This window comes from Phallusia mammillata, chromosome 6, assembly GCF_965637545.1.
Source record: "Phallusia mammillata chromosome 6, kaPhaMamm4.hap1.1, whole genome shotgun sequence".
Lineage (NCBI taxonomy): Eukaryota > Metazoa > Chordata > Ascidiacea > Phlebobranchia > Ascidiidae > Phallusia > Phallusia mammillata.
In genome coordinates, this window is record NC_137257.1 from 14,991,319 (window position 1) to 15,019,024 (window position 27,706).

General features: G+C 36.6%; 4 protein-coding genes across 5 annotated transcripts; 3 read left to right on the top strand and 1 right to left on the bottom strand.

Annotated features, from left to right (window-relative positions):
* The first annotated feature begins 2 nt into the window (after positions 1-2).
* Positions 3-2,899, top strand: LOC145232004 (ATP synthase subunit O, mitochondrial-like). The gene is made up of 5 exons (XM_080096488.1): positions 3-62; positions 498-726; positions 1,099-1,158; positions 1,578-1,777; positions 2,670-2,899. The coding sequence occupies exons 1-5, from the start codon at positions 39-41 to the stop codon at positions 2,796-2,798; spliced, it is 642 nt and encodes a 213-aa protein (XP_079952614.1). The 5' UTR covers positions 3-38; the 3' UTR covers positions 2,799-2,899.
* On the bottom strand, positions 2,767-5,951 carry LOC145232003 (uncharacterized). Its single transcript, XM_080096486.1, has 5 exons — positions 5,784-5,951; positions 4,881-5,034; positions 4,043-4,203; positions 3,830-3,966; positions 2,767-3,765 (listed from the first exon to the last, which is right to left on the bottom strand). The coding sequence occupies exons 1-5, from the start codon at positions 5,879-5,881 to the stop codon at positions 3,590-3,592; spliced, it is 726 nt and encodes a 241-aa protein (XP_079952612.1). The 5' UTR covers positions 5,882-5,951; the 3' UTR covers positions 2,767-3,589.
* Positions 5,952-7,029: 1,078 nt separating this feature from the next.
* LOC145232002 (uncharacterized) lies at positions 7,030-18,911 on the top strand. Its single transcript, XM_080096485.1, has 9 exons — positions 7,030-7,310; positions 7,681-7,861; positions 8,016-8,156; positions 8,433-8,557; positions 9,657-9,763; positions 9,955-10,086; positions 11,141-11,285; positions 17,348-17,520; positions 17,786-18,911. Exons 1-9 carry the CDS (start codon positions 7,199-7,201, stop codon positions 18,077-18,079), a joined length of 1,410 nt encoding a protein of 469 aa, XP_079952611.1. The 5' UTR covers positions 7,030-7,198; the 3' UTR covers positions 18,080-18,911.
* Positions 18,912-19,841: 930 nt separating this feature from the next.
* LOC145232524 (heterogeneous nuclear ribonucleoprotein A/B-like) lies at positions 19,842-27,664 on the top strand. Of its 2 annotated transcripts, none has more exons than XM_080097152.1 (10): positions 19,842-20,055; positions 20,114-20,154; positions 20,222-20,349; positions 24,107-24,259; positions 24,346-24,480; positions 24,557-24,617; positions 24,942-25,025; positions 25,339-25,485; positions 26,314-26,459; positions 27,459-27,664. In XM_080097152.1, exons 1-9 carry the CDS (start codon positions 19,970-19,972, stop codon positions 26,442-26,444), a joined length of 966 nt encoding a protein of 321 aa, XP_079953278.1. In that variant the 5' UTR covers positions 19,842-19,969; the 3' UTR covers positions 26,445-26,459; positions 27,459-27,664. The 2 variants fall into 2 exon arrangements, with proteins under 2 accessions (XP_079953278.1, XP_079953279.1); XM_080097153.1 differs by lacking the exon at positions 27,459-27,664 and adding an exon at positions 26,845-26,909 and having other exon boundaries at positions 19,859-20,055.
* Positions 27,665-27,706: the final 42 nt, after the last annotated feature.

Here is a 27,706-nt window from a genome sequence, read left to right on the forward strand (position 1 = left end):
ATTTTGGGCAGCAGAAATTGGTTTTGTTCGGTTCAAAAATGGCCAATCCCATATCACACTTGGTAAGCAAATACATTAAAAAACGTCAGAAAAAGCATAACAAAGCTTGGGTGAGCTTTATTGATGTGTCAGCATTAGGGTTTTTAATTTATGAGCATTTAGTCATTGTTATAAACTATAGTTTATTTATAAAGTCTTCAAAAACTTGATGTTTACACACAGTTTTGTGCTGTAATCTTAAAAATAGCAGCTTTTTATTGACGGTTAGGGGATATTAGGGATGAGGCGGGGGTTTGTAATTATAATAACATTGCAATTAAATCTCAGATAGCTCTTTTGGTCTAAAATTCTCACATGTTTTAAGGGTGGTACTAAACATGTTGACAGTTTGACACCTTTTCGGATTTAAGCCCCAGAAGATTTGGAGTTATTTAATGTTCTTGGCCAATACCATTTGGGATAGATGTAATGCATCACCAAGTTAAACATTTTTTAAGGTGCGCAGAGGACTGTCAACGAGCGCTATACGATGTGACCTTGTGAGGACCCCAATTCCTATGTTTGGACTCTCTGGAAATTATGCGCATGCTCTGTATTCTGCTTCAGTAAAAAGCAAGACCAAGGATAAGGTTGCCACTGATCTGGTGATGCTCAGACAGTTGTTAACAAAACAAAAAGTCTCAGATTACATGAATGACCCTTTCATACCTACCACCAAAAAATTAGGTAATCTTCTGTCAAAATATTTTTTCTTAAAAGTGTTTTTTATGAAAGTGTAAATATGAACTTATTCACGAAATATAGTAATGTTGGTGTTAATTTACTGGTTAGAAATATATGGTGTTTATATTAGGTTTTATTCTCGAGACACATTCTATATAATCTAGTTTTGATTCTCAAAAAATAAATACAAAATTCTCACAAAATATACTCACATGTCAAAAACTAAATGCACTACTCTTTAGGAAGAAAAATTTCGACTGTTGAAATTCAGAACAAATGATTTGTTTCCTGAGAAACAAAAAAGCAGAAAAATCCATGAACCCTAGTTTATATTAGTCACAAACTTTTGGTGCGTAATTTTGTATGTTTATACAGATATTTTGAAAGAAGTGGCAAGTAAGGGTGGAATGACTGATACCATCGTCAACTTTTTTGGTAATTGCTGAGTTTTGTTTCTATACTAGCATTTTTAATCGGCAATTCATGCAAATATTAAGGGCTGCTTGAGGCGGCATCATAAAGATTATAGTACAACAACATGCTATTCTAAATCAGTTGTTGTACAATATGGTGTGATATATTGCTTTTTTTGGTTATTTATTAACTAATTAAACACAAACTATGTTGTAATAACATTAACTTTGTTTGTATCAGTTATTTTCAATCGCGGCTCTCAACTACTCTTTCTGTGTCCCATTGTTTGAAAATAAGTAATTTTTTTACCCATGAAAGTAATTATTGATCCCAACCTGCCATAAATGAATCATTACAATTTAATGGCCTGCTTTGAGCAAGCTTACCTATGTTTTCCTTTTAAGGGCCTAAAGTTAATCTTTTCACTTTTTTGTGTTTAGGTGTTTTGGCTGAAAACCATAGACTGAATCTCATGGGGGACATCACGAAAATATTTGACCGATTAATGTGTGCTGAGCGTGGAGAAGTTCCAGCCACTGTTACTACAGCTCAGGCACTGGATGCTAAACAACGCAAGGAAATTCAAGCAGCCCTGGCCAAGTTTGTAAAGGCAAATGAAAAAGTGGTAATGACTGAAAAGGTAATCTTTTTAAACTAGATTTCAATTGTAACACATTGCCAAGCATCTAAGACAGGGGTGGGCAACCTTTTAAGCGGCCCATGCAAATTTTTTTTTTAGGAACACTATGCACGGACTTGAAAAGTAGTTTAATCATAAACATTACTGCCAAGGTAGTGGTGTATATAGAATACATCGTGTAGACGTTTCGACAATCTCTGTTGTCATCATCAGTACATTGTCGAAACGTCTACACGATGTATTCTATATACACCACTACCTTGGCAGTAATATTTATGATTAAACCATGCCAATTTACTTGTTATTTCCATATGGTAATGTCATTTCCATATCGTGCCAACATTTTTGTGGGTAGTAGTGGATTGTGTCAGGTGACCTTAATAGTAAACAGAAAGAAGAGTGTTTTGTGCATGTAGGATGGATTTGAAGACAATGTCATGATAAAAAACTGAAACAAGCAGTGTAACAAGTAAACAGAGTACTTCAACATAAACACACAAATCGGTTGGCGTACCAAGAAAAATTACTTCGTGAGCCAAGATTGGCATGCGCGCCAAGGGTTGCTGCCCCCTGATCTAACACATTAATTTCTCACACAATTGTTAAGGTAGATGAGAAGTATTTGAGTTAAGAACTTGATCTGGGGCCATTAGTGTTGTAGCGAAAAGACAGTATTTTGCATGTTGGATTTAACTTACTGAGAAAAAAGTTGTTTGGTTAAATGTTGTCCCGCTACAATTCTGGTGTTAAATTGAATATTTTTTGAAGTCTTACTGTTTGATCACAAATCAATCAATGGCACATAAATTAACTTAAATTGCCCAATTTTTAGTTTATTTACTGGGTTTGTACATTGTAGATAGCTTTATAATCGGTTGTCAATCTTTCATAGGTCGACTCTTCCATTATGGGCGGTATGATTGTTGATATTGGTGACGAGTATACAAACATGAAATACATCGATATGTCTACTTCATCGAAAATTAAAGTCTATCTGGATCTTATCAAGCAACCTGTTTAAATATGGCCAGTTTTAATTTTTCTATTTGAGTTCATTTATGAGGTTTCATTGGCAAGTATACAACTATCCTGGATGTTCAATAAATTTCGCTAGAAACGTTGCCTGTTTTTTGCTAGTGTGGTCCTAAGAGCAGGTTTTTGATTCAAGACATTTCAAATTCAGAAGCAATGGATGGTTGTTAAAAAGACTGCCCACAAATTTTTTTTTAGAAGAGTGGACAGTGTAAAACGTATTTGGTAAATATTGCTGTGGTTCCGATTTTTTGAGGTTACATCATAGTGCTGTACCGAATCTGCCTGAAGATGCAGGACAAAAAATCGCGTTTGTGATAGATGTTTTCAACTGAACTTCATGTTGATAAGCTCTTTCATAGCACACCAAAACAACCTCTACAACACGCCAAACACTATTTCGCAGACAATGTGGCTCTTATCTTTTAGGTAAACGAAGGTTCGGTTTCGACCTAATACTAAAAAATATCGGGCCGAAACAACAACAAAACGGTAGCCTATATTCGTCCAAACGAAACTTCCTAACTTTTGTTAGCTTACAGCAGCTTGTAGACTATACCTCTCCACCGGACCGAATTGAAACAAAGGACGGAATACCGGAATAAGCAAAATTGCCCAGATGTAATGACCCTGCTTGTTCTATTCAGGTACAAAACACTGCTTTAGTCTCGGTTAGGCAACTATATGTTTATTACAATATTACGTAACAAACCAAAACGTGTAAAAAACCATAAAGTTGTCTCTACTAGATAAAAGATCAAAAAGTTGTCCGACAACACATTACAAATTATTGGCATACATATTGTACACAACATAAATACAATTTTTCAGTGCCACAGCGAGGTTGACGTTTTGAACGTGCGTGGCTATTCTGTCCAAAGTGTAATCTGCGAGAAGTCGGCTTGACAAACCTTCGTTGGTCGGAGCTTGAGAAAAATAACTACCGCTTGGTGACGCTATAACACCATAAATTTTAGATTTTAGGCGATGGCGGTTGTGTGATGCCGCCACCTTACTTACGTTTGACCTTTGGCACTTGACTGAGGTTTTTGTGATCAGTAAGAAATGAATGTAAAATCGGAATAAAGGTGTCTGATTTTCCGCTGTTATCAATATTTAGATACTCAGCCACGTCGTTGTATGCACAGGACAAGTTGCTACAAAACAAAAATTGGGACTTGTGTGAAATTTTGACGTGTTAACAGTATTTAAAACACAATGGTAACTTGTAACCTGTTTTGTTGTCGAGTTTTGTGAAGCGAAGTTATTGATTTTATTTGAGGAAGATCAGTAACTTTCCTGTGAACGAGTTTGAGTATTAGCTTGAAAATGCACTGGATGTAACGGCATAACAGACGTATGTCTTCTACTTCCAAGCTGTGGTCGAGAATCGGCTGGAGATGAACAAAAGCATTTGTCAAGTACCTCCTCTTGCCCTTACGTGCCGGCGCCTATGTCTGAGACCATTAAAAAGCATTGCATAAGCGAGTACGTTTTAACCATTCGAAAATTTTGAAGCAGACGGAATTTACAATGGTCATACACGTAAAAACGATTTTCAAATAAATATGGATTTAAACCACACCTTCAGGGCATTTTAACAAAAAAGGCGATTCTTACGTTTCATGCAGTGGCGTAGGCAGACGAAAATTTTGGGAGGGGCCAAATAGTTTGCTGTCTAATACAACTTTTTGCTAATGCTCGGCGTAAGGCGTGCTTTTACCAAACACGTGACTTGCCAAACTTTGGTTCGACGGGACAGCCAAACGCTTTATTGATTTATTCCATGTCTACATAAACATAAAAAGCATGGATATCAGCTTACAACTTGGTGACAACAGTCATTTTTGTTAATTTATATATTCCTTTGATAGTTGAAAGACGAAACCACAATGATGGGGGACAAAACTACACTAAATTAAAGTTTCTCAATATACAACTTTAAAAATTTGGGAAGGGCCATGGCCCCTCCCTGGCTACGCCACCGGTTTCATGTTGTCTAAAATGTAAGATATGGGATCATTTTTACCAATGACATTAACTCAAAGATCGTATATTCGTTTGACTATACCTGCAGAAGGCTTTTGCGGTCAATTCCATCCACTATGCGCCCGCCATGTTTTCTTGACGTCCGTTCGTACTTCTCCGCCACTTCATCTGCAAGCACTTGCAAGTGGTCAAATTTTTGATTTAAAACCTCAACTCGTCGTCCAATGTCCTTCAACCTAGAAAAACTGAAAGTTTAAAATTTGACCTATTTGAGAGAGCGCTGACATGTATCCGACGTGTACTGTCACTAGCATATATGTAAAACTGTTAGGTGTCCGGAGAAAATGGTACCGATTAAAAAGTCATGTGCAACAGTGACATTTCCTATAATTTTTGTTTTTTTATTCATTTGCATTTTGCACACACCCAGGGGTTGGGGGGTCGTGAAATAATTGGCATGAGAATTGGTAATGAGTCTACACAGGTTACTCAAAAATCAGCTTGCTTTGAAAAAGGGCATTAGTGCTCTATTATTTTTCTTGTTACGCATTGGTGCCATGTTTTCTGCGGCTTTATACTTCCCGTGCCATTTTTTCTTAATCGTCTGCTTCTGGTTCTGATCAGCAGAGTTGACCAATGACAGTTTTTGACTCAGTTGATTCATGATCACTGTTTTTCGTTTGTTTTCGGTTTCAATTTATACTCAGGTTTCAAAAGCGGCGCAAAACACTTCCTCGTTACCCAGCGACAAATATATGGTTCACTGATTTCAACCAACAAATCGTTTCACAAAATTTAGTTTGCAAATTACGATTGTCGACGATATATTTTAGCATCAAGTTTTATACACTTTAATTAGTTAATTGTACAATACTCAAGCGAAACCAACTCAACTCAGCCCGATCAGGTTTTAGCTTATTGTGTGCTTGATTGATTCATTTGTGGCCGCTAAAGAACATCTGTACATCATGAAAAAATTCCTTACTTTCCATCAACTTCTGCGATAGATTGATGCACGCCTTCCGTAAATTTCTGATTGGCCGCACTATCAAAAGAAATATTTGGCAAAAACTGCAAAGGCATCTTGCAACAGTTGACCTAGTTTTCGTATAAAAACATGCAACATTCTGTTTGCTTCGTCAGCTATTATTAACAATTGTGTCACTGACAAACACAATAGATTTCGTCACAAACGAGGGTATAGATTTCAAAAAAGGAGAAATTGATTCTGGCTCTGGCTGTTTGTTTTTTTCAAAGGAAAAATGGTCAAATGCTGTGTAATCCAGAGCAAAATCGGCTTGTTTCGGATTAATTCACATTGTTGTTTTGAGCTTTGACAAAGCGTTTGAACTTGATAAGAAAGGCGTGTTTAAAAGTTTGACCTGGCAACTGGATCTGCTTATCATGGGAAAGTGTTGTTTTACAAGTATGTCATGCGTCGCTGACTAAATCTGTGAATCTAGTTCTGCGATTCTGTTGTCCTTTTAAAAGCGTCACTACTCACTAGACCAGAATGACGTAGCGCATGCCGAAGAAAAATATATAACCTCGCGAAGAAAGCCAGCCAGCTCGTACGATGGTGGTCAGGTAGTAAAACGTGAAGTTAGTTAAGCCATAATTTCTCGACAGTTAGTCTACCGGTGCGACTTGACAGTTTGCAAGCGGTGTGCTAACTTTATAAGGTCAAACTATGCGGAAATAGAACACTGTGCTTGAGTAGAGTGAGGAAATTAGGTAAAATGCGCGTTGGGTGAAATGTATAGTAGTCGGTTAGTCACTTTTCACTTACACATTGACCCCCAGCTAGCCTTAAACAGTCGTCATGTTTTGTTGTAACGCAAGTTTGTAACCTAAACTATCCTTGTGTGGTCAGTGTTTTGATTGTGTGTTGACCTGTTCTATCACATTTTTATCATTGGTTTTTAATTTTAGTTAACATTACTTTTTGTTGCCTCGTGCCTTTTAAAAATCATTTTAGATAAAACGTTTTTAATTGATAGAAGTGTATGTCTAAAACATAGGCACAAATTATGTGTTTATGTCATTTAAGCTTTTTTCAACCTTGTGTGTATTAAAAATGTCAAAAACTTGATTATTTATTGTGATTCACTGATTCAAAGAGTGTAAATTTTGTGCAGGTTATTAACTTGTACAGTTTTCAACAGTAGTTAATACTGTTAATTGGAGTCTTCTTAACAAAACGTTTATGGACATGACTGTGACACTGGCACCTAATTATGTTTCATTTTTATGTTCAAGGTGGTTGGTTGTGCATTGATTGTTTTTGAAAACTGGTTTGGAAATTTTGAAACTTACAGTAGGTTAATAAATACGAATGGTATAAAAAGCAAGGCAAGAAATCAAGACACTACATTAAACACCTTTGCTGTGTAACGCAAAATGGCATTGCGGAGCGGAACACTTTCAATACAATCTGATGATTGTGACAAACAAAAATCATGTGACATGGAAGTTAACCCAACTTCTGACCGCTATGTACATGCCCCGATTGGTAAGTTAGTGTGTTAACAAATCGGTGGTGTACTATGGAAGTTGATAAGTTTTGATAAGCATCCCTTTTGTCGCTTTTAATTCATATGACCTGATGATGACAATAGCACTTGTCAAAGCATTGTTATGTTTTACACAAATATACTGGCTCTGATAAGTTTTGGTTGTGTTTAATCATTTTTACAAAATGAGCACAGAAAAGTACGTATATTACTGGGTAAAAAGTTGCACATTTGAGCATATTTTTGTGTGTACAGGTGTATTTTGATGTGTAATTAAAACACCTTAATGCTCAAGCTAACCAGTTGGTACTAAAATATATGTTAACCTTTGTATATGATAACAATTGTGAATTTACGCTTTGTTAACAGACAAATTTGGTCCGTTGGGTCGTTGGTTTCGTCACAAACTGCTTGATGGAATTCTTGTTGGAACTCCTGTACTGCTTACAATTCAACGCCATCGTACGAAACCAAGAACAACATTGATGAAAACCCTTAGTTTTTTGGGCACCGAAGACTTTTACACAATTCTATTCCTTTTTTTGATGTGGTAAGATATTTTGTTTGATAAAAAGTGTCCAATGGGCAATATTAATATTAATTCATGTAAAAGGGACCAGTAAAGTACAGCTTGCCATTAATGCATCAAATTTAACAAATTCTGGTTAAACGCACTGTATTCTAAATTTGGGTTGTACTTTTAGGTCTGTAGACTCAAGGTTTGGTCGATTGTTTGGGATTTTGATGTTTATTGGATTTTATACAACTGGATTTCTCAAGACAATGTTGTGTTTACCAAGACCACCATGTCCTCCTATTGAACCATTAGAAAAGGCCTTTGATTGGTAAGAATCAATTGGATTTTAATGTAAAAGGCCTATTGAATTTATGTTTCTTACATACCACACTGTAGGCATTGAAAGTTTTGTAAACATTTTGCTATTGCACCAACAACAACCTAAAAACTGTTTTGGCAATAAGCTGTTTAAGCTGTGTGGAATTTTTTTGGCCTTACCCTCCCTTGTATTGTAATGTTCCAAAGTTTTAAAACATTATTCTGCTATCCAAATTTTACTCTTTTATGGTTTTATTTAGTTATTTTACTTGTACATTTTTTGCAGGGCTCTTCCAAGTCACCATTCCCTGCTTGGTGTGATTATGCCTTGGTATATTTGGTTATATGTCACCCTTCATTATGAGTTGAACACATGGGCCATGAGTATGGTTTGCACTCTGATTGTAGTTTGTAAGTATTTTTTTACTATTTTGCTATGCTGTGTAATTACTGATACAGCATTTTGCCTAAATTTGTAACAATTTGTTTAAAAAACCTGGTGTAAAAAACATGGGTGTTCCGAATTTTCTCTATTAAGAGGATATAAAACTAGTGTCTATAACAGTGCTCTTCAACCTTTTTAGCGACGCGGAACCCTTTAGGTATTTTGTCCAACTTTGCGGAACCCCCATAAAATAATTTTAATGAATGTAATACAAGTAGGCTACATCAAAGAAAAAAGATGCATACACATCCAAAACACATCACAAAGGTTGACTTGAATTAAACGGTTAACTGAAACGCATTGCCGTGTTATTTGGATCGGTCGTTTCTACATCAATCTCGCAACTTAGCTAGAGTGTAACAAGGTTGTATATATTACGTCACAATTGATCAATGGTATAACAAAGGTTAACAATATTGCACAGGCGAGCATTGCTGTTCGAAACAATGATACTATGAACCATTCGTGTTCGAATTGCTACTCCCCGTGCAACCCTTGAAGTTCACGGAACCCCTGAAAGGGTTGTACGGAACCCTAGGGTTCCGCGGAACCCCGGTTGAAGAGCTCTGGTCTATAAGCTGTCTTGTCAATTATGTGACATGCGGCCAATTAGAATGCCTATACAGACATATTAGCTAAGTCACTAAATCCTTCTCTGTGTAAACAGCAAATCCCACAACATGTAGGTTATGTCAATACATTTAAGACCTTAACCGGTTCAGTTTGCAATCTGATTTACAAGAAATGACCCTTGTGGTAAAGCATAAGTAAACATAAGTAACAAATAAAGTTGCCCACAAAATGCATTAGATGCATTAAAAATGAATGGGTGTGGTGACGAAACAAAAAGTCAAAGAATATGAACTTGTTATCTATAACTTAAAATGTTAGTTTGTTTCAGTACCAATGTCTTGTGTTTGCATTCATTGATACTTGCATTGTCTTTCCCTTCAAATGTCATGATGCGTAGTATTGAAACTAAGACAGCAACTTTTTTTCTCTGAAACACGGACCACTAATTGCTTGGAACTCTTGTAATTGATTTTGTTCTCTGCATTTACTCAGGGTCTTTTGGAGTGCTTCTCAGTAGACTTTACCTGGGAGTGCATAGTCCAGCTGATATTGTTTGTGGAGGAATTGTGGGTGTATTGGTGCTATCATTATGGATGCAGGTACATTGATAAGATTTAACTTCAACAATATACTCTACACTCCTAAAAAGTTTTTTAACCAGTTTTCTTATATATGCTGAAAAAATGTTGTTGATGTAGTACGCCTATATTGGTTGGATTAATGTTACCAATAAACTTGACTTGTTGGATTATACATTTCAAGTGTTTAAAATAAACTTTTATAAATGCAGGCCGATGACTATGTAGACTTCTATGTTAGCCAACAGCGACTGGAGCCACAGCTTAAGCTGCTTGCAGGAATGTTTTTTCTGCTTTGCATTCATCCCATCACGGAAAAGGGCAATCCATCCTTTACTGACACTGTATGTATGGCGTGACCATACTTTTTGTTAATTTGGGTTTTCAAGGTTCCTTAGTGAGTCACAGCTAGTTTTGAAAACAAAATTACAGTCACATTCAGGTTTTGTTAAAACATTTTTTTGACCTTCAAAATAAGTGTCATTTGCAAATGTGTGAAAAAAAGGAAATCAACTTACTTAAAAAACAACCATCAAATTGATTATAGTATGGTTTAAAAAGTTTACACCTATGCATGATAAGTGGTGTAAAAGTATTTCAATAATAAGATAAACAGTCCTAAAATCAAACCTAATCTAATACGCATTATAAGTTTTGAAGTATAATTTTCATGACTTGCTTGCCAGACTTGCTCGTTTAAACAATGCCATTCGTACTTCCTGCTTAAGGAAATTTAAACATTGAATATCCTACAATAGTGTATGTATAATAACAGTAGCCTAGCCAATATGTTTTGAAACATTGTCAGAGCCATAACTGGTTTAAATATTGACCTAATGTCCAATACATGTAACCATTGCATTGTAAGAATTGAACGAACAACCTACGGGCATGAATATTTAATGATACGATTTTCAGATAACATATGCTCAAATTTGCATAATAGTTGCTAATGGTGTATCGGGTTGTACCCTGTGTTCTTGTCAATACAAACATTTTGTCAGTTTTGGTTTTAAATGTTTTGGCTGGTGATCCACTGTTGGCCAAATATTTAGTTTTTGTCTTTTGAAATGGTAAAGCACTGAATTGTATTGAATTTGAATTGAGTCTGTAATGAATGAATGCATAATAAATCAGTTTTTGGACAATTTTGTAAAAAAAGAAGTATATATATCGTCAAAAAACATAGTATTACAGGCCCATTGAAGACATTATACCAAATCATGCCGGTCTCCCAAGCATTCCCAAATGGCAAGGCACAAACTACTAAAATATCTAGTATAAATATTTGTTCATCATCTAAAAACATTTATGAATGAAATGTAATATTTTATGTTTTAAACTATTAACATAAATTGGGTAATGTGACTGTACTTATTTTTTGCCATTTATTTTCAGTGCATTTTGTTCGGTGTGACAACAGGAGTGATTCTTGCTAGAAGTCAGCGCTCAAGATTTTTAGGCATGCAAGCTGTGTTGGAAGTACACCCAGATACCCCTGTACTGTGGTTCGCTTTTACTGCTGTTGCACGATTGGTTGTTGGTAAGTAATTGATAGCATTTGAATTGACATTTAAGTTTGTATTAAGCCAAAATTTTGTTACCCTATTTGTTTCCCTTATTGAGATGATAGCTTTTGAAACCAATGTTGAAATAGCCTACAAACTGTAGTATATCGTCTTGTCAAGATTAGGCGAATATCCAGACTGTCATTCTCATTGTTGATTAGTACAAGTCTTACCACATTACATATCATTTGTACCTCAAGTTTTGTCCGAAATTACTAAGATCCGGATTCATTCAATCTGGTTTATTTGAAGTTTACTGTATATCTAATATAGAGAGAAATGTATAGGATATTTATTAAAACTGTAAAAATGTTATTTGGTTGTTATGTACAGTCATTTACATCAAGTTTGATAAAAAATGCAAATAAATGACATAAATTTTGGAATATGACCACCAATGGAACATATTGGTCTCTAAAAGTACTGAGAATTATCTGGTCTGATTAGCCGTTATTTTTGTGATCAGCATTGTTTCAATGAGCAAGCAAAAATAGGACTTATACAAGGAAGTAATAACAGCATACATGTTGATGCTTACTGATTTGCTGTTGTTAATGAAGCTGCATTGTCTTGGAGATTTTTCCTTATATTGAGGAAACAATGTTGCATTCTCTAATAGTTACAAAAGCTAGGCTAATTATGGGTCCCCTTCCCTGAAGGGTACACATATTGATTTTACTCGAATTTGTTTTGTTTGTTTTTTCTTTTTTTTTCTTCCCAAAGTTTGTCTGACCCGTTTTTCCATCATATGTTTGATGGATTTGGATGAAATTTACACAGATGGTAGATATAGTTATGTAGACGTGCATCCCACTTTGTTTTTGTTGATAACCCCCAGTATTTACCCCGCTAGGCCCCTAAAATGGGTTATTTTCTGCCTAAAGTTTGTCCGACTCATTTTTCCATCAAATTTTTAATGGACTTGGATGAAATTTACACAGATGATAGATATAGTTATGTGGATGTGGATACCACTTCGTTTTTGTTGATAACCCCAGTATTTACCCCGCTAGCCACCTAAAATGGGTGAGCTTGTAAACAATGTTGGAATTGGCTAAAATTTGGATAGCTTGTAGAGTATGACATTTATAGGTGTCGATTGTTGTGTTCAACCCTGTAGCCCCAACATTTACCCCACAAGCCCCCAAAGTGTAAAACGTATTTGTATGTTACTGGGCACCACAAACGAAAAAATTCTGTGGCGCAATAGTCTTACAAGGGCAACCAGTTGTATGTTGCTCATTGCTGGGTTGCTTGGTAGACATTCTTGTGTCATGGCAGTTAGGGGTTTGTTAAAGCCCTATGATGTCAGAAGCATTAACGGTTGTTGCTCAAAACACCTCTAGTGGTCGAAATTTTAAACATTGGCAGATTGGGCTGAAATTTTGCAGTACTATTAATTGAGTCATTAAGGTTTCATGTTTTTTTAGTTTAGTGTCAAACCCCATTAGTAACCTTACTAGCCCCCTAAAATGGGTAAGTTTATTAAACAGTGTCGGAATTGGCTAAAATTTGGGTAGCATGTGGACTATGGTTATCTCTTGAAATGCACTATTTTTAACTTTACATGTGTGCAGAAACAGCTAAGGTTATAAAAGACGATGGCTAATATGGGACCCAATACAAAATAAGCATAGGAAATATATTTATGTTTCAAAATAGGTTATAGTGTAAATGCAACAACAAAATGTGCTAAGCCACCCTTCTAGTTAAGGACAATTTTGTGGTTAAGTGTGGCTGCATCCTACTTTATGCAGTAGGTTTCATTGAATAGATAAAGCAAATTTGTGCAGTATAGCATGATAATGCTTGTCAAATTCCTAGAAAAAGGGGAGAAGCTGTAAGCTCATAGAGTTGTACTAGGTATTGTTGTGTGAAATGCCATCCCTAACCTTATCATTTCACGTTTTATTCAAAATCTGACGCGCATAATACGTCACATGTTCCCAGTGTGACGTAATACACCGGTATATACGTCGTTTCCGGAATTTTATTTTCACTCGAAATCGTGCTGCTTGCGCCTGACTGTCAGAGCCTTTAATTAGATTTATTTAGTACGTAAATACCTGTATGCGTGCATGTGATATCACGGAAAATCTGCGTCGTATTTACGCTTTGTCGTTTGGCTAAAACGACATCCTTTGGGTTAGTTTGTTTGTGACAACACTTACCCTACAGAAATTGCGAAAATTCCAACAGTTTATTGACTTATTAGTGGCGTCAATTTTACCTCGGTACCGATTTGCTGTAGTTTTCTTTGTACTGAAACAGTTTGATTTTTGAGTTTGGTTCCAAAAGTTGGCACCGTTTCAAAGGCCAACTACGCGCATCAACAAACATATTCATTGAATTGGTATCTGTTGTACTACGTCGCGTACTTCATATGTAACCATGGTTACACGAGAGGTAGTCGTCGTCTAGAAATGGCAAATAATCGCCGGAGCAAGTTTAATTTGAGAGATACAGTCCATTGTAAATAATTTACAACTTTTCGCATCTACTCATGCAGACAAACCTTTCAAAGTTCGCGATAAATCTCGCATTTCAAACCGACTGGTTTTTACAGCTTCTTTTAGTCAGAAAGATGGCAAAATATAATTGTTTTACGTTTGTAAAATTGCAAAGTTATTGCTTTCTGATCACACTGTATTCGACCCTCTTTCATTTTTTGGTGTTAATCAGTTTGGTGAAAAGAAGACATTTCTGATAAAAACACAGAAATCACTGAGTCAGGGCATTGTGATATTTGTTTTCTAAAAATATTGCATGTATGCGCGAAAATCGCACACAGAAGTCCATCGTAGAGTTTTCAACAACCAGTTACCATTTTTACAACAACCAATTACCATTTTCAGTTTATTCAACAACCAATTACCATTTTCAGTTTTTTCAACAACCAGTTACCATTTTAGAGTTTTCACCAACCAGTTACCATTTTTACAACAACCAGTTGCCAGTTGCGGCCCGAAATCAAACAGACAGACAAACAAACAAACCTCTGCATTATTTACACGTTACCTTTGTGTGGCGCCGATGGTTTCGAAATTTGCTGACCTTTGCGAGTTTGGTGACCACTTATTGTTGCGACCTTTGATCGGAGTCTTTCGAATTTTGCAATGTCGATCACGCGCAACAAGCCATGAGCTAGAGGCAAGTGCAAAGTTCAGAACAACAGTTGGAAATTACTGTTGTTTACAGGTATTGCTTTTGCAATTATGACCTTGGGTTCGAAAGTCAATATGTTTGCCAACAGAAGTGTGGTAATAATGTACATTTAAAGAATCTCATTAGTCATTGCACTGTTGTTAAAGTTCCGTGTTTTGTTTGTACACAACGCGTTAAAACCTGTTAGCTCAATGTATTGACACAAAAAAAACTAACGATGCCACTTTGACAATTGATTTTTTTTCTTCTGAAAATTGTTCCATCCATTACGTGTTTGATGATTTGAACTTTAGTGCTTGTTTTCCACGTTACCAAAGTTTTGCTATCACCTTATCATGCATGTATTCAGTCACATGCGTTCTTGTCTAAGTTCCTGGAAAGTTTGCTAACTGATCAGACAATATCTGGTACATAACCTTGACTTGAGCATTTCAACCCACCCATGTAATATCAAGAGAAGTAGAGCGATTGGTGAGATATCCTTATGATCAGGTACACACTTAAGTCAGAACTGATAAACTTAATAGACAGGACACGTTCTTTAAAATAAACTCAATTTTCGCACTGTTCTTATATATATATCTGTTCGTCCTCAGTATCGCTGCAAATTTTCATGTTGGTCTGTCCAAAGTAGGTTTATTTTTATGTTAGGTCAAAAAGAAAAGTTAAAACTCTTTTGAAATTTACATGCATGTCAGATGAGGTTATGAGGTTTCAAAATTGGTCTTTGTAGATTTTAGCCAGGTTGACCAGTGGTTTTGAAACGTCTCTATTAGGCTGCGTAGTAGAAATTTGACTTCGTAGGCGAATCGCCTTGTCATCAAAAAACGCATGGCATTGACATCAGTGCGAAATATTATTCTGAAAATTGAATTGTGAACTCTTGTATCGGGCAATTTTGCGTATATATATTTTTTTCATACATGATTTTGAATTGTCCAAATTGGGGTAAGCATAAAGGGAAAAAATAAACTCAAAATGTGCATACATTAGGGTTTAAAATATTCTTGCGATATAGTTTACTACCAGCTGTTAGTTATGCAGTCTTTATTTGCTATTTTACAAAAAGGAAACGCCCACCCGCCTCAAAGCTGCCTCCGCTTATCCATTTGAGTAGGAGTTTAAACAATAGGTCTTCATACTAGCAGCAATCATTTACCACAGTGATGCAACTATGCCAAGCACTCCCACAATGCAGTATCTAGTAATGCATAGTATTGCATGCCAATGTTTGAAGCCCCATAGTTCTGCGCTTAAATCAGCGGTTGCCAAACTGCATAAATGTCCCACCTGGGTTAAACAAGGCCACGAAGATGTTTTACGTAATGTTTTGTGCCCATGCTTAAAGTTGTAAGTCGAGCCGGGTTCGGGCCTGAGTTTTAACAAAACGGGCCTGACCTGGCTTTACATTCGACATCAATTTTGCTGCATTTTTGCGGGCTTTTTTTTTAAAAAAAACTTGGTTTGAGTCGGGTTTCGGGCTAATACTTTGGGGCATGGGCCCCGATTTTGTTCTACTTACTCTTTTGTACCATTAACAAATAGTAAGTCTTTCTTGGTTACCGTTTTAAAAGGCTAGATCTGGTTTAAAGTTTGGAAGTTTTACTATTATAATATACATCATACGGAACTAAAAGTCAATCCATAGGTGTTATAGCTGCTAAACAGACTTAATTACCACATTGTACACTGATTTCGTTGTAAGGTGCATACCCGAGGTGCTATGTAAAAGATTTCATGTGTTTATGTCCCGCATGCGTCATTTATTTGTCGGTTTATTTCACGAAAACTGCGATGATTTGTTTGCGGTGAATTCTCGTGCGTCAAAATTTACCACGCCCTTTCGGTTTAGCGATTTAGTGATTTGTGTACTGAAGCTCAAGACATTTAGTTAAAAATACATATATTTTAAAGACTACTGTAAGACGAATACAGTTTTTTTACAACTTTAATAAACTTTCCTATAGTGGTAGTTTGAAACTGTTAGCGAAATGTTTTTGTCAAAACAGTGAACTTTGCCTAAGATTTGTGGAATTATTGTGAGTTAAAAATTGATTTTATTTATGATGTAAAAACATCGAAAGATTTTTAATAGTTTGCAAATACCCTTAAGCATGTGTTTTTTGTTCTTCACACATGCGGTCCTTTTCAAACAACCCTAACTGGCAAAAATACGAAGCGATTTTTTACGTGCAATAAAATGGAACTTCTCAGTTTACAACCAATCTTAACACCCGGGTGTTTCAACAGCTTTCCTCCCACGGTGTCATGTGATGGACCACATATCTGCCCACGCGACTGTTCTATTGTTTACGAACAAACACGGTTCGGTGCGCTTCTTGCCCGTTAGTTTTCCTACCCTCTGGCGCCACTGTGCGAAGTTTAATTTTATATTCCATAATTTTCTAACCCACCAAAAAGTCTGAAAAATTTGTCTACAGGCTAAAGCACGTTGTTTGCTTTATATAGTATCGGTTGCTATTACCGAAGTATTGGACCAGTGGCGATATCGCACATAGCATCGGTTACCAGCGCACGGGTCAACTGTGTTCGAATACGCATTTGATACAACAGGGTTCAGTCGACATTATATGCCAATTGTTTTGATTTGGACAAATTGCAACAGTCCCCTCAGCCCCGCATTTGATTCTAGCAGCATATTGTCAGGTCGCAGAAAAATAGCACCGGGCGCACTAATCTGCTCAAAAAAATATACTAATTGGACTCGTTTGCCATTACATTTGAAATCCAAGTGTCTCTGCGGGCCGCACAACTGTAATCAAAGGGCCGCATGTCGCCCGCGGACCGCAGGTTGCCCACCCCTGCACTAAAACGTACCATATTTCTTATGTAACTATTTTTTCCTTTTTAGGTGGAATAATTATCAACGTTCTTCGCGTCACCCTGAGGGTTCTGCTGAACGCAATTTTCACATTCCTCTACCGATCGGCTGGATTTACTGTGTACAGCAGCTCCAAGTATAGAAAAACAATGCCACCAAACCCAAAGCATTACACCAAAGAGTTTAAGTTACCTCCCATTCATGTAAGTGTATAGATGACTCGACAGTCTTAAAACAAGGTTGAAAATAGGTTGAAACACTTGTCGATAAAATGTAGATACCTTTTTATGAGTTGTTCATGGTACAAAAGAGAGATAGGCAAACCTTTGCCACCAGTCCTGAAGTATCCAGCTTAGGTTTCTAATTAGCAAAAACAATAAAATAAATTACGATGCTAATTGCTTATAAACGTAAGTAATTTCGCTTTTGATCTTGCCACCTCTTCAAAATTATTTTTACACGACACAGGCCACCAAAACGAAGCACGCCGAAGACGAACCGGAAGAGACGAACGCTACGTCATCAGGTGATGACGTCAAAAAATCGGAAATGACGTCATCGAAGTCCGACGAACCGGTAAATGTGGAATGTCCGTCATGGCTGGGCTACATCCAAATTTGGAATACAGTGTTTTCTTTGACACGAAAGAATGATCAGCAACCGTGGGACATCGATGTTCCTGCAAAGTGCATCCTTTATGCCATCATCACTTTTGTTGGTGTCGAGGTGGTGCCAAGGCTTTTCACTGTTATAGGCATTTGAGAATGTAAATTGGATCCGTCTGCACGTACCTGAAAAGGGTCAAAGTCGGTGCACCGGTGCTTTCCGCCCCCTGGTTGCACGACCCCGGGGTACATTTGTTGCGTTTCAATTTGTTATTCGGCAAAAACATGTGTCGGACTACATTCTTAAGTTTTCGAGTTAAACACTAACGTAACGAAAACTTGAAATTAAAGCGTATAATAGCTTATAGTTACAACTATATTCATTTATCGTTTATAGTTATAATATATCCATGGTAGAAAGCCGTATAAGCTTACTTTTTCTAAAAGAAACTGTTCGGTACGCTTTTTTAGCCTAAAAAAGTTATGTATTGCGCAATTAGCGAAAAGTTTTCAAGAAAACTATTTCAAATGCTTTCAAACGCATGTGACGTTTGTTTTAAAAGGAAAAAACCTGCCGCCAAAAATGTACCAAATCCATGACCATAAAAAGTCCAATTATCTGACATTAGGCGTGCAAAATGACGTTGCCTACTTCGTCAGTTCATGTGATTTCTGTCTCTTTTTGTGCCGATCGCTAACTTAAATTTTGTATGATTCGCATGGTGCCCAAAACTTCTGCAGTGTCAGTCACGATATTATCGTCCCTTTAGCTGACACCTGAATGGATATTTTATCCACCCAGGCTCTTTTTATTTAGGCAATTTAATTTCAGTTGCATTGTGGAAGTGACGAAAAAATTATGTTGTTACCGACACTTCCCAAACGAGCTGCATGTCTCTGTCGTTGTTTTGTTTTCGTTTGTTCTCTATTCTGGATGTTAGCCACAACTCCATTAACTAGAAACTAAAAAAAAGTTTTACATTTGTCAATTTGTGTGGTGTTCGATTTGAGAGATAGTGGTTAGCATGGGACAATGATTCTCAAAGTGGGTATAAATGGCTCCCTGGGACATTGGCAACCGTAAAAAAGCCTTTAGGCTCATTGTGGGTGCCAGAAGATTTCAGGCAGTTAGGACGGTAGCCTATAGGCCTGAGACAGAAAAGATGTCCATATTTTTCAATCACCAATGCAAGCAACTTAAACAATTGATTTTAGACTTTTAGATACTCCTTAGTTAAAAAGCTGGAGAGTTAGAACGGCATACAAAACTAGCAAAATTTTCCAGATATAATTTCGAACGTTCCTTTGAAGTAACTTAGTTTGAAAAAAAACAATGTTTCTCAACATTGGACATTTCCTCAAAAGTTTAAGTGAAACAAGTCAAAAAGTTTGTTGGTTTGTATTAGTTGTTGTTTTTGGATGTTTTAAGCCAGTGGTTTGCAACAGTGGTCTATACCAGTGGTCGGCAACCGCCGGTACCGGTCCGCGAGGAGTTCGTTACCGGGCCGCATAATCTTCCAGGATAAATGCTATGAAGCATTTTGCCCATATATCCCGGGGATGATAAACTAATTTAGGCGTGCGTTTTCATTGCTATAAATTGTAATTTTTTGAAGACTGGTCCGCGATAAAATTTTACTTTCAAAACCGGTCCGCAGTGCAAAAAAGGTTGCCGACCCCTGGTCTATACGATAGTATCATTGATCCAACGTAACTGACGACCCTCTTCCAAAATTTTTCAAACTTAATTTCAATTTAGGCTATAGGTGTAGTTAGGCAGGTGGTAAAGAATAAAATTGGTAGTAAACAGACAATTCTGTATTCAGAAGTATGATGATTGCGTTTTTGTAATAATTTCGCAACATTCGTTTTCCAATTTCAAGTAAAAATTATTTTCACGCATGATCGCGCCATGCGGCTTGTTGCCTTGTCACGTGACTTTTCCCACAATGCGTCAGTTTTTCCAGGAGAGTTTTGCTTGAAAATCTGAAGTTAACTCTGAAGTTTAAGCACGACCATTCAAATTTGTAAACGATAAATCAACACAATGTACGAAAACGGAAGCGAAATGCAGAACGATGATAGTAAAGTTAACGATGGAAGTTTAATCAAAATAGCTTCGGACGAGGAAGGGTAAGAAAAAAAATGTTTTGTGTGGAAAATTTTTTATTTTTACTTTCTTGTTGAACAGAAAAATGTTTATTGGTGGCCTTTCATGGGAAACTGATGAAAGTAAGAAACAATGCCAATTTCCATATAATACCCTCTATGTGTTTTAAAACTGTATTTTTATACTTAGATAAATTGAGAGAATACTTTGAAGGCTTTGGTACAGTTCGAGATTGTGTCATCAAGCGGGAGCCAGAAACCAAACGATCGAGGGGTTTTGGCTTCATTTTGTTTGCTGATAGTAAATCCGTTGATGCCGTAAGTAAATTTAAGCATTGTACATGTGAATTTTAACAGGCTGCCTATTAAGTTATTAGGATTATAATATTTTTTTATCAAAACGAAACTTTTTTTTTTCGAGTTTGTTCAAAACGCTGCACTAAATATTAGACCAAGGGTGGGCAACCTTTGTTACTGTAGGGCCAATTATAAATGTCAAAATTGGGTCGCGGGCCGCACATGTGTATAGCACAAAGTGATTTTGCTTTGTTTCTTACCAAATATGCTTAACTACAAGTATATTTCGTATTTGGTTCTAGCCACATTTTGCCAGGTCGCAGAAAACTAGCATCAGGCGCATTTATCAGCTCCAAAATATGTAATAATTGGACTCGTTTGCCAGTACTTTTGAAATCCAAGCGTCTCTGCGGGCCCACAACCTTAAATTAAGGGCCGCATGCAGCCCGCAGGTTGCCCACCCCTGTATTAGACCAACTCGAACCAGTTTACTTAAAAACATATCTCTAAACACAAAATACTTTTTACATACATAGATACTTTTAGTCTGTTGTTTCTGCCACGTTATTTTACAAACAGTCACTTGACATAATTTCTGTGCTCCATTTCGGACGGTCGCTGTAGGTCTTTAAGAACGCATGTACGTACTGAATAAATGACTTGCCGAACCAACAATTTTAATGACGATTTAGTATTTGGGTAATTTGTTATGGCAGGGAATAAAAGTAAAAGCGATTCACATTTTCAATTCCACAGAGCACTGTTAATGCCAAAACTTTGGTCACTTTAGATCTAGTTTAGATTGTTGCAGTACTTTGCAAAAACATTAAACACGCCTTTGGAATAGTTTACACCAGGAGCTCAAACTCAAACTGCTTTGGGGGGCAAAAACAAACTTTTAAGTAAGTCATAAGTCACATGTCGGAAACATTTGTTACAGTGCAACATGACAACAAAAATATTGCAAGATTAAAAAGTAAAATGTTCATTTATGCCATGAGCTATATTAAAAATCAGTATTGTAATAACTAACTAACAGATACACGGTGTAGAAAAGTGAGAGTCAACTGTGCTTTATTGTTTTGTGTGGTAACAAAGGCCTACAATTACACAACAATGTATGAAATCGCTGATTCTAAAAATGGGCTAGTTAGATCATCCACTAACGAGAATGATTGTGTCATGTAAATTCACTTGTCTGACAAGGTATTCTGCCTGAGTTAAACACCTAACTTCTAAAAGTTACTTCCCGGGCTGTACTAAAACCGTCGGAGATCCCTGGTTTACACAGACCTGCACGACACCTAAAGATGGATACAAAAGCAACTTACATTGTTTAATGTTGGGGCAAGGAATTATTAACAAAAAACAAATGTGGTGTAGCAGTGTTTTTTTCAAGGTGTTTTGGGGGACCGTTAGCGGTTTCCCAAAATTTGGACTTGCAACTACATGGCTATTTTTTGGTATTTAAATGAAACACTTGCGGTCTCTTAAAACTACTTAGCAGTCACCCAAACCAAACCTTAAAAAAAACCTGGGTGTAGCCCATGTTGCAACAAATGTCAGTTTATTATGATTCCCCCTTCCCTGAAGGGGACACATATTGTTTTTGTCCGTATTTTTTTCTGTCTAACGCTGGTTTGGTAAAGAGTGCTTCAAATTTATTCAAATTCGGACATATGTTAGTTATTAATCCAAACTTGATCCTCCAGAAGTTTGACTCCGAATTACCCATCGGTTGACCCACAGGCCCCCGAAACATAAAATTTTTAATGCTGGTTTTTATCGCTTGTGTGGTAAAGAAAGAGTGCTTCAAATTTGGACACATGTTAGTTATTAATCCAAACTTGATCTTCCAGAAGTTTGACCCCGAATTACCCAGTGGTTCACCCACAGGCCCCCGAAACGTAACATTTTTAACGCTGGTTTTTATCGCTTGTGTGTTAAAGAAAGAGTGTTCCAAATTTATTCAAATTTGGACATATGTTAGTTATTAATCTGAACTTGATCCTCCAGAAGTTTGACCCCGAATTACCCAGCGATTCACCCACAAGCCCCCGAAACGTAAATGTGTCTAATGCTCGTTTGCTCAAGAAAGACACTGTAGGCAGAAGTCCCAAGAGAGTAACTAACTGGTTTACCATAGCAGGAGGGCTCAGCTTGACGTCGGACAGGCGTTTTACGAGACGCCGTTTCGGTGATTAGAAATCAGCTGTTTTGCACAGCAATGCTATTTTGTTTTATTAAGTTATCACTCACATTTTCAGTTTTGGCAAAGGTTTCACACATCATTTTTGCAAGATAAATGTTTTTTTTAAATGCTCGTTGTCAGGTTGGCCGCCGCATGACCACGGGTTACTTAAGGTCAACTAGTAGGTATTACTAACACAGTTCAGAACTTTCTTTCGTCATAACGTAGCATTTTTTCCAATCAAGTTAGGAATCAATACTCAAGGCATGTATAAATTAGGTTAAATGGTGTTGTTGAACACTAGGACGGTGTGCTATTGAAAACGGTGTCAAAAGGTCAAAAGGTCAAACAGTCGTTTGGGTGTGCACCCTGAGAGGTTACTACAGGTCAATGGTACTTCGTTTTGCGAAACAAAGTTAAATGAAAAACGATTTGTTACGTATACACTTGTAGCAAATTGCTTTTCCATTTAAAGTGTCTGTAACACAACTGTTACAGCTTTCTAGAAAAAGAGTGTGTTTAAAACCTGACCTTGGACGACAATATCTGGGTCAAAGCAAGAGAATCAATTGCAAAAAGAATACGAACAAAAATTTTTTATTGTTGAGTTACTGCTTTCTAAAAATGTGTCCTTAAAAATCGAAAAGTCACCGCAACATTTGTTTACTGTAAATCCGCACAAACAGGCGTGTGGGGACCCATTCGTTTTTGTTTACAAAAACAATCATATGTGTAGATCAAATGATGTGTATAGTAAATTGGTAAATAGCATATAGAATATATAAAATGGAAGTATATCAGAAAGCCACCATTCTAGTTTTAAAACAATTACAATTGTTGTGTTTCAAACAATTTTTGTACGATCATTGAAGTGATAACAAACATATTTGTGTTTAGTTGAAAACATACTATGTTAATGTTTTGGGCATATCCACCTGGGATTTTTAAAGCACGGTGGCAGCCACCGTGGACATTTTGATAAGTTTGTAGCGGTAACGTACGAAAAAAAGTCAAAACGGAAGAAAATTAGGAAAAATTTTGCTTTTAAGCAAACGTGCTGGCTATACAGCCACAAAACGTGGCATAAAACTGCATTCTGTTTTGGTCAGTGCTTTGTTTATGACGTCAAACACACAATAGTCTGCCAGTGAATGTTGGGCCATTGTTGTGTACAGTGCAAATGTGTTGTAATAAATGGTTAAGCATAACGAAACATTTTTTTAAACGTAAGCCAATGATAAACATTACTGCAACGTGTTGTAATTGCGAATTAAACGTTATTTCTATGGAAACTTTATTTGTCTTTGAATTTGAGTTCTTGTTGTCATACGCTTTAGTGACGTCACATAAAATGATGTCATATTTTGTGTCCGCCAACTGGCATTTTTGTAAAACTCGGCGCCTATGGTTTTGGGTTAATATACTATGTGGCCCTATAAAATTGAGAACATTTACATGCAGCCCTTGCAATGAAAAGTTTGCCCACCCCTGATCTAGTGTATGCTTTTTTAGGTAAGGATGTAGAACATTGTTTCATATCTACAGGATTTTTGCTACTACAACTTTCTAAGCATACTTTATTTTCAGGTTACAAATGGTGGTCCTCACAAACTAGATGGAAGGCAAATTGACCCCAAGAAAGCGAAGGCTTTAAGGAAGGACACAAAACTATTTGTTGGTGGTTTAAACCCTGACACAAGTGAAGAAACAATTCGCAAGCATTTTAACCAGTGGGGAGAAGTATGTAACTTTGCATTGATTAAAAAAATGTTGTAATCTAACTGTTTTGTCTATTCATCTTAATGTGTTTTTTGTTTTGCTTGTAGATTGACTCCATTGAAAGACCGACTGATAGAACAACTGGTAAACCCAGAGGCTTTTGCTTTATTACATTTTCGAAGGACGGTGTTATACAAGATGTGATTGGTCACAACAAGTTCCATCAAATTGATGGAAGACAGGTCTGTTTACCACACAAGGAGAAACAAATTTTATACACATTTTTCATGTTCTTTACCCATTTTAAAAATAATACAGTGTGAATGCAAGGATGGGGACCCGAAAAAGCAAGCTGGAAGAGGTAGAGGAGGGCAAGATGGTAAGTTGTAACAAAAGTGGTAAAAATAAAGTGTAAAACTGTCATAGTAGCTTGACTTGCAGCATTAGGCCAAGAATGCTTCGGCTGAAATCCAAAAAAATTAGTTACCACTTTTGATTTTGTAAAACAAGATGTTTATGATTTAACCTTACTAAAATGTATTTTCAAATAATAAAATTTGTCAGTTATGAGGTAAATAATGCTTGCACCACATTTTTTGAAAGCTTTTGCGATTATTTGCGAAATGATTTAGAAATGTTATTAAGCAATAAACATATTTTTGAAACAAAATATCCTAATACAAGTAACAAATTGGATTTTCAGCCAGTCAAGGTGGATATGGTGGTCAACCAGGCTATGGATGGCAGCAACAACAACAGTGGTATGGTCAAGGAGGGGGAGGGGGAGGTGGGTCTGGTTAATAAAGCACATGGATCAGTTTTTTAACTTTTAGTTTACTGTAACTTTTATTGTATTTTATCCATCAATTTTAAGCTGTGCTAGAAGTTTAAATTTATAAATTTCAGTTTAATTAATCTAAAGCAATAATTATGTTTGTTTGAAAATTATTACATTTTAAGCTCCAAAATGCTCATTTATGAGTTCTTTTTTATTTATCTGTTTTACAAATCATGTGCAAAACTTCTTTTTATTAATGTTTTAATGTCAGACACAACACACACAAAATTACAAAAAATAAAATAAAAAATATCTTGTTTAGGTTATGACTACAACAGTGGATATGGTGGCTATGGAAGCAGTTATGGAGGTTATGGTGGATATGGGGGTTACGGAGGATATGGTGGAGGTGGATATGGATATGGTGGTTATGGCGGCTATGGAGGTGGATATGGGGGTTATGGAGGAGGTAAGGATTTCTTGTGCTTCTTAGTTTTATCAACAAAACTTGGTCACTAAATGTCAAGCAGCTGGAAATATGCATTTATCTGTAAAGTTAAAATACTGTGAACCTCTTAATCCTTATCCATTTGGACCTAAAAAATCACAGATTGGGTAAAGATCAGAATTAATCGATGTCAATTACTTAAAGCTAGTGATGGGACGGGTACCTGGTACTCGGTACTCGGTATCGATGGTATCGAACGATTTCAGTGGTATCGATACTCGTACTCGGTATCGAAATATTTTGCCTCAGTTTTCGATACCAACGTGCGAGTACCAAAGGCCGATTTACACCATAAGAATACGGGCAACTTTATGCCAATATTTGCTTCGGACAGCACAAAATTGGAAAAAAGTTCCGCCAGTTTACGTATACCTTTTTCGCTATCACGTGGAGATTACATTTTTCGGCATGTGTGTGTGCACGCCTGTACCCCGACCATGGCAGATAAATTAGCCAGTGATATACAACTAAGTACAACACTACACCTAAGTACTCGGTAATCGTACTCGGTACTCGGTATCGAAGGTATATACATGTGGTACTCGTACTCGGTATCGGTACTCGCTTCAAAACCTGGTATCGTCCCATCACTACTTAAAGCCTTACCACATTACAAATTATTTGTACCTTTAAGTTTTGTCTATATTAGAGAAAGATCCGCATTTTGAGCTTAGCAATAATGTGTTCATAGTGTTACACCTCTGGTATTTCTTACTTACTTAAAAAATAACTATTTTGAAATACTATTAATTGTAATTTTATCCATTTTATTCGATTTGAAAAATTTAGATTACAGCCAAATGCAAGGTGCTGGGGCTGGGGGTGGTGGTAGCAGTGGCAATAGTGGTGGCCAGCAAAACTCCGGAGGCAAGGCTAAAACAGCGGGCCGTGGTGGATCAAACAACTACAAACCCTACTAAGATTTCGTTTTCTAGGTATGTTACTTGTTTTGTGCAGGCCAATTATTTTAACTGCAATGTTGTGACTGTAATGTGTTGGTACTGTATTTACCTCAATGCAAGGAAGGTTCTGATTTTACTTCCAGTAAAAGATTGGGTCTTAACATGATCTTCTTTTGTGCAAAATCTTTTTCTTTGGGAACTTTGCTTACTAGTACAAAACAAAATGCTGACACTTTTTTTAAAAAAGGGCTTTTGGTGTGCAAAGAAAAAATACCTTCCTTGCATTTAACATTGTAATTAAGTACACCTTGTTTTAACCATTATACAGCAAGTGCCTGGTTTGGTAGTAGATAGTTAGTGGACAAAAGTATGGAAAAATGTTGGTATCACTCTCACCATTTCTCATTGGTTCAATTAGGTTGCACGACACTGACCCCCCTCATTCATTTTTGGCCCGACCGAACCGAAAAACTGGTGGTACTTGTGTAAAATTTGTGCCAATATATTTCTAAAGCCTTCTGCTAAAAGATTGAATCAAGCCTTGATAGTGACCTAATTGTGTCAGTGTAGTGAATAGTGGCATATAAGAATTGAGTTTAAAGTAAAACTTTGGCTTAGATTTAAAAATGTAATTGTTGGTAATAAAAAATGACAACAAAGAGGTCACCTATGGTGCATGGACTGTCTGCAAGAGTTTCTGGATCATCAAAGTCTTCAAAATGGGGTAACCATCAAGAAACCTTGAACTTAAAACACTTGACAATACCTTGTTAACGTTGTCAGTTAACTTTTTGTCTTAAAGGTGTCTTCAGTGGTAAAACCCTGTTTAAGTGTTTTTGTTCTGTGTAGCTTCTTGATTATTGGCATGGCACAATTAAGTTTTACCAAATGTTTTGTTCTTTTATTGACGCTTGTAAGCTTGTTACAGCAATTACTGAACTAAATTGTTAAATGCAAATTTGGATCTTATTTGCGCCATTGCAAATTTTCATTTTTTTAAACTTTGCACCTAAAGGTTAAGTGTTGTTTTAGGATTGGAAACTGCCCTGTACAAAAATGGAGCAAGACGTTGGTTCCCCCTTCATGCGCAACATTCAACAATTCGGAACGCCATTACGCGAATTTTGTTTAAGGTCGCTTGCTACTGTTTCGTTGTCTTCTCTTCGTATGTTTCTGACCGCAGTGTGATGTCACCGCTGAAATAAATCACCTTTTAATACAAAAAATGACAAAATTAACCTCTTAAAGCACCGTTTCGAAAATTCTAGCAATACTGCAAT